The sequence below is a fragment of the Manis pentadactyla genome, chromosome 12 (genome assembly GCF_030020395.1).
Source record: "Manis pentadactyla isolate mManPen7 chromosome 12, mManPen7.hap1, whole genome shotgun sequence".
Classification (NCBI taxonomy): domain Eukaryota; kingdom Metazoa; phylum Chordata; class Mammalia; order Pholidota; family Manidae; genus Manis; species Manis pentadactyla.
Window position 1 is genome coordinate 50,021,997 of NC_080030.1, and position 7,372 is coordinate 50,029,368.

The 7,372-nt window shown below is 35.5% G+C and overlaps 1 protein-coding gene across 1 annotated transcript; it reads right to left on the reverse strand.

Moving 5' to 3' along the window:
• Positions 1–1,710: 1,710 nt before the first annotated feature.
• GJE1 (gap junction protein epsilon 1) lies at positions 1,711–4,285 on the reverse strand. Its single transcript, XM_036879169.2, has 3 exons — positions 4,146–4,285; positions 3,272–3,454; positions 1,711–2,759 (listed from the first exon to the last, which is right to left on the reverse strand). Exons 1-3 carry the CDS (start codon positions 4,182–4,184, stop codon positions 2,364–2,366), a joined length of 618 nt encoding a protein of 205 aa, XP_036735064.2. The 5' UTR covers positions 4,185–4,285; the 3' UTR covers positions 1,711–2,363.
• Between the last annotated feature and the right edge of the window lie 3,087 nt (positions 4,286–7,372).

Here is a 7,372-nt window from a genome sequence, read left to right on the forward strand (position 1 = left end):
GTCATACTTTAATATTGTCCTAGAGGATAAATGAGAATAAGAGTAAATCAAAGTGCTCATCTATGAATGGGCAATAATATTAATGGGAAGTCTGTTGTGAGTTTTTTGAAAAAACGGTCTTGCCTGAAAAAAATCCTGAGAGGCAAATCAGGAGAATGTCCTTTTGCCCCTCCGCCTTCTTTTCTGGAGCACAGCAATAACCTCTCCCTGGAGCTACAGCAATTTATGTTTTAACCATGAGCCCAATGGAGTTGGTGCCCTCCTAAAATTCGTATCTTCACATCCTAACTCTCAGTGTGATGGTATTAGAATCACCTTTGGAAGGTGATTAGGTCATAAGGGTGAAACCTTCATGAGTAGGATTAATGCCTTTATGAAAAGAACTTCAGAGAGCTTTCTGTCATTTTCCCACTGCATGAGGATATTATACTAAGTCTGTAACCCAGAAGAGGGCTCTCACCAGAACCCAACGATACTGGCACCCTGATCTCAGTCTTTCAGCCTCCAGAGCTGTAAGAAATAAAATTTCTACTGTTTCTAAGCTACCAGTCTGTGGTACCTTGTTATAGCAGCACAAAATAGACTAAGACAATGAATCAGTCATCTTGAGGCTGGAATTCTGAGGTGGTGGAAAGATAGCATTTCCAAAGCACCAAAGTGATATTTAATAGAGCACTAAGAAAGGCTTTGCCTTAGTAATGGGGCAAAATTTGCCCTAGAATGAGTTACACTGGTCCCATCCAGCAAAGCTTAAAAGGAAGCACAAATATTCATCTGTTTCCAAGTAACTTAGCTGTGCCCTGAAATAAAGTATAAGAATATTATAGTAAGCAAAAATACCCAGCATCCAACAAGATAAAACACACAATGTCTAGTATCCAGTAGAATATTACTAGCCTTCCAGAAGTGCAGAAAATACAATCCATGAAGATGTATATGTTTGTGGGATGATTGATGGAAGCAGTCCACCCTGGCTGTAGACAATAAAGGGTGTATTATCTATAGAGAATTTAAAAATAAGATTAAATGGACCAAATTTACTTTGTTGCTGTTTATTAGCATGTAGGACCAGTGGTTCTAAACAGACCATGAATAAAATAAACAAAGACAGTGAATCCCTTTTGGGTGGGCTATTTCTACCAGCTCTGACTTTCTTGGCATGCCACTGGACCACTCACCAGAATATAACCTCAAAAGGTACTAGATCTTTGTTGTCGTTGTAATATGAATTCTTAATGCAGCACATGTTAAATAATAGATACTCAGCAGCTGTTTGTTAAATTAAGGTAAGTTGGATTTTCTTTCATACTTTCATATGGAGAAAGCTTTAATGACTTAAAAACCCTAAGTCTAGATATTGGTGATATCAAACATAGGCTGAGCAATGATTAAGAAAAAATTGAAAATTTCAGTATTTGACTGACTATACTTATTTTCCTAATAAGGTGTCTGTATAAGGCAGTCACACACAAAAATTCTAAATTATATCAAATGAATGGGTAAGGCAGGCAGATAAAAATGCACTGAATTGATATAAAATTGTTTTTGAAATAATTCATGGGTATTTAGAAAGGTTAACTTAATATAAATATAATTTTCCATTTCAATCACTGGAATAAAGAAGTTAAAATGATAGGATATCTATGAGCACAGAGGATTTTTTTCCCAGAAAGAAACAAAGAAACCATTCACAATATTTTTTGTAGCAATTTTTATTAATTTGGTGACTACATTATCATATCATTTAATATTAAGAATTTCAGGAAAACTGAGTATGACATTAAAGATGTAATTGCTTCATTTCTTCAAGTTAGTTATCAAACTATAGAATGTCTCTCAATAGTTTACAATTTTTGTGCTTAAATAAGTTATGTTTTACATGAATACAAAAATAGTTACATCCTCAAACTTTAAGGTATGTGGTTCAGAGAAAAGAAAAGTGTCTTTATGGCTGGAGATCTGGATTCTAGTCTGGTTGCATGACCTTTGGCACATATATTAGCCTCCCTGCACCTCAATTTTCGATTCTGTGTAAAAGAGATAATAAAAGTTTCTCTGGCCACAAAATATTGTGATCAATTAAAATATGAGAGAACTCTGTAAAGATGCTATTTTTAAAAGAGTTAACATTAGTTCTCTGTATATTCTCCAGTATGTGGCAAAATAGAAAGAAATTTTTGTTCAAGAATACCTGCCTTAGAATTAGTATTGTATTTTATTTTAGACATAATTTCAGACATACTGAGTTAAGTTTAAAAACATATATCTATGTTTGAAACTGACATACTCATTCAACAAGAGGAAACTAAATAAAAATGAATGATAAATAATTGTGGCATGACAGTAGGTAATCAACTATTTGTTCATTGCCTAATTGGAAAGCGTAATCGTCTAAATATGATCTCAAAAATTTCAGCAACACATAATACCATTGTAATTACGGTAAATGTATACATCGCAATAAGAAAAATGGTCTTCTCCAAGTGTTCTGGCACCAAGCATTTTATAATAGTAAACTTTTTCCCAAGAGATCCTGCATCACACAGGTAGACAGGGTTTACTTGGAAACCAAAGAGGTGAATCTGAAGCCAAAATGCAATCACCTCTAAACTAATTCTTAATAAAACGGAGAGGATATAAATCACAGTGTAGATGGGCTTTTGAAGAATGCATTCTTGATTGATGCTTTTACATGCAGCATAAAGATGGAAAACGGCTCCAGGAACCAGGACAATCACTAGTTGTAATGCCCAGAATACCTAAGGTATGTCAGAAATATCTTAGTCAAGTCAGTCACTATGTTATCAAAAATAACTAAAAAAATTCACTGACTCTCAGAGAATAACTTAAAAATTCTAAGTTTTTTAAGTCTTGTAAGCAATGAAAATAATATAATGAAGGTGTTGAACATGTACAATTTAATTATGAAGATGTTCAAAACTTTAAACATAAAGTAATTGTGCAAAATGTAGTCATGCTTTACTGTCATTGATTACCAGTTACTAATAATGATGAAGTACTCTATTTTAGTTGGTACCCAATTTTCATTTTCTGATTACCGGCCAGGAGCCCATTTCTAACATCAATAGATAATAGAATGCTAGACTTGAAAGAAACACTCGACAAACTAAAATTAATATGCCTGAAATATATGACTTGTTAGAGGAAAAGTCGTAATTCTAGAAAAAACACCATAAAGGGTGTTCTTCATCGTATTCTGACGTTATTTTACATTTAAAAAGAAAGCAATTTTATCTGCAGAAAAACTTACTTGCGGAGTGATTGGCCTGAACTGATTGTAACAGAAGAGGTTTATTTCTCTCTTGTCTGGATCACAACTGAAGTGTAAAGCCTCATTCCCATAAACTGCAAAGCCTAACACCCCGAGGAAGAACATTCTGACTGATCCAAAGAAAAGGGTGTGAAACTGAGCGACCACAGTTGGAGGCCTCACCTGTTCCGGTTTTAAGAGAAAAAAAAAATCTTTTGAAAGCAGACATTAAATAAGGATGTTTTAAAAGGTGTTTTCATTATCATGTTTTATAAAAAGCAAGATTCATGAATTTTTGAAGACGTAACTCTAGAGATCATAAGTCTAATGCAAATCCTGCATTATGAGGTTGCTTACCCCTTTTCACTCTGAAAATAAGAAATGCAACAGTCATATAGGGACATGTTGCTAATCAAACATATAATTTTGGAAATATTTTTAAAGCTTTGAATTAAATTAACATCCCCCACCCTTGTAATTCTTTTGCAAAAAAAAAAAAATTTTTTTTCGAGAGAATCTTAAACCCCTATCTAGAACCCCATTTGGAAAATTAGATAACAAACCCAATATTAAACTCCTTGGTATACACTCTATCTTAACAGCCAAAAAATGTTTATTTGGTTGTCTTTACGCCTTATTTTCTATTTATTAATTATTGAACTAAGCTACTTTAAAACACCAACAGCTAAAAGTACTTCCTGAATTATTCTAATTATAGTTTTAAATTCAGAATATTTTGAAGTATATGGCTGATGTTTATATTATTCTCCATACATGTAATATAGGATCATATTCATAAGCACTTATGCAAATCAGGTTAAAATACACAAACAAGACTCAAACAATTGTTTCTTGTTTGTATAATAATACTTACACATCCTTCGTAGAAGTTTTTGATGTAATTTAGAGACATGTCTCAGGAGATGTTATTCTGGCATCCCTGTGGATTAATTCTTGACCTCCATAGCCAGCTTGCTTCAGCCAGAATCACTCATATCATCTCATGACTCTTACAGCAGAAAAACACTTATCACTGCAAATTTCTCTCCCCTCATCCTTTTCTGTCTTTTTTTCTTCATAGATCCCTGGGGCCCCAGTCAACTTTCCTGTCTCTGTCCCAAAACAAAACAAAAACAAAGAAAAGCCTCGAGCATGTGGTCAGTCTAATAATCCCTTGATTTACACTGTCAGCATAGCTAGCCAGCCAGACAGGAGTGCCAGCAAAACAAGAGGCCAGCCAGACAAGGGTGCTGAGCATTCAATGCCTCGCAGTTACCTGAGAATTGCTTGTATGTAAAGCAGTCAACCATTTTGCTTAGAGTTTTCTCTGAAATGTCAAGTGATTTTGTTTGTTTGTTTTTGCTTGCTTCCGTTTAGGTGTGTCTGAAAAGTACATGGGAGATAGTCCTGATTCTTTCTTGTTATTTCCATGAAATAGAACTGATACCCGGAGAGTCTTAGATATTGTAGCACAGGCTATGTTAGCTATTACATCATTGAATATTACTGATGTATTGCTCTATTTGTCTTTTTGCTGAATGCTTATCACAGACATGGAAAAATCTGCAGTTAGATCTCTGTTCTAAGGAAATAGTGTACTGTTAACCAAGATGAGACTAGAATAAAGCACAAATCATGTGAACAGTACTACCTCGTCTTTCTTTTCTCCTTCATTAGACACATCATCTGCTAGACATTGTTATGGGTGTGAAGATTAGCAGAGGCCAAGACAGACAAGTAGCAGCCTTCTAACTGATATATCTGTTTAATATCTTCCATCCACCTATAATGTCATACAACCAATGGTGGGTCAGATCTGCTTTCCTCACTTGCCCTTCTCATCTTTGTTTGTGATCTGCAAAAGTTATAACTCCAGACAACTTCACTGCTTTCCTCAGAAAGTGGAGAAATGACTGCATAACTCATGTAACTGTAACCAAAGGGCAAGGGCTACTAGCTTTGTTGAAATAGGATTGCACTGGTTAGGGAAAAATAAGCATGAACAACATAATGATCCTTCAGAGATATTGGATAAGAGAAATTGATGTATAGTCTCACCTTCCCAGGAACAGAATTCCAGATTTGCTATGTGCTGATTCCTAGGAAGGGGCATTCCAAAGTCAAAATGATAATCTGCATGGGAGGAATCCCATTTTGACTACTACCACTACCAATAATGAATGCTTTTGTTTACACAACTATATACTAGTGCTAGACATGGAACAATTATCAAAGTCTTCCTGCATTCTTTCAGGGAAGAACAAAATGCACTTGAACCTTAATTACATTTTCATTCCTGGGATCTATGAGGGGTCAAATTATGATACCTGCCTTCCCTTTCCACCTTATGATCCAATTGAGTTATAAGAAAAGGAATATGGGTGCCAAAATATCACCATTTTTACACATTTATTACTATAAAGATTACATTGGAGGAGGGATTTGGCTTATCTCTTTGGGCAAATGTGATGCTTAGACAGAGTGCAGTCCTGCTCAATGCTGCTTTTTCTGCATGTAGTGCCTCCCTAGCTCTGTAAAATGTATGCATGAGAAGAGCAGAGTAAAACTGCAGATTTCTATGAAAAAAAATTGCTCAAAAGGGGAAAGAGCTAAGAAATATATGATGCATGCTCAGATTTACCTTCTGAATGTAAGGTAAACTCACCAGATAAGACAGCAGCTACAGTTAGGCTGACCTCATGTGTGTGGCAATTGCTAAGACCGTTATAAAGGGTGAAAACCTCAGCTTTATATGCCAACAGTTACAGGGTATTAAAGCAGCAGAAGAGGGCAATCCCCAATGTACCAAAATTATTTAGTCTTCTGCTTGCTTCTTGTTTGCTAATGTTATATTAGGCAAAGCAAGTTACAGTGTCAACCCAGATTTTAGAATTTCTGCCTCTCAGTTGATCTGCAGTCAAATTGCAGAAGTGTGGGTACAGGAATAGGAAAAATTTGTGGGTAATTTTATCTTCCGCCATGGTGTGCCCTCTGGTCACCAATATTTATATCTCTCTCACATGTCTTCACCCTCATCCCAGGAGGTCAAATCTGTTATCTAATTATAACATTAGGGCTGAAGTCCAGGGTTTTGTATCATGTACAAATCTAGAGGTGGCTCTTATGTGGCTCCTTGGGGTCCAGAATCTAATGAAACAAAAGGAAAAGTTATCTTCAACACAACATGAATGTACAGTAGTGATACAGGGGTGAGATAACTCAAACAGATCCTTCTGAGCCAAAAGTACAAGAACAGGAGACCTAGCACCATCACTGGTCCATAACAATTCTGAAATCTTGCAGGGGAAATATTGCCAGTTCTCCCTACTCTGGAGGCAGAGAGAATTCCATAGCTAAGGCATAGTACTATTCCTTGTAATATTTTTCCCAGTCTACTGTAGTGTACTGCTTAAATGGCTCCCCGATCCATTGTTGTCTGACTTCTGGCTCTATACTCTGTGTTTGTGGCTGAAAATATCTTCCCTTTTGCATTAAAATAGTGGCTTTGTTTGAACCTGAATAGTTTCCTCAGACTGCTTCTTGTCAGAAAAAATTCGGAGAACCAAAAGTCTCTTTTTACAACTTGACCAGTATCCCATTAGTCCAACCAGTAGTCTTTGGTTGTTTTGCTGATATAGCTCTCTTAATCACTTTTGGAGATTCCTATGTATCATATTTAATGCATTTAGTTTGAAAAAAAGTCAGACATAGTTATTTTTAAAACATGATCTTTTCTATGTATACATACCTTTACAACTATTTTTGGATTAGGCTTCTCTGAGACTATGCTTTTAAAGATTTTTTTAGAAAAATTTTGTCTAATTTAGATGGTCATTGGTCGTGCCTTAAATATTTAGGAAATCTTATCAAAGGGTGTTATAGCCACACCATTGACTTGTTTTCTACCCTGCAACCATGTCTTTCATTAGAATTTTTATAGGCCAAAATGCTAGGAATGAAAAAACAGAAAGCATTCCCATATAGCAAGTCCTGTTCCCTCTATATTTTCCCAAGCTTTGCTTGCAAAATCATCTCTAGGCTCTTTCACTAGCTAATCTCTCTCTCTCTGCCTATACTTTGTCAAATGTGGCTAGGAGTACC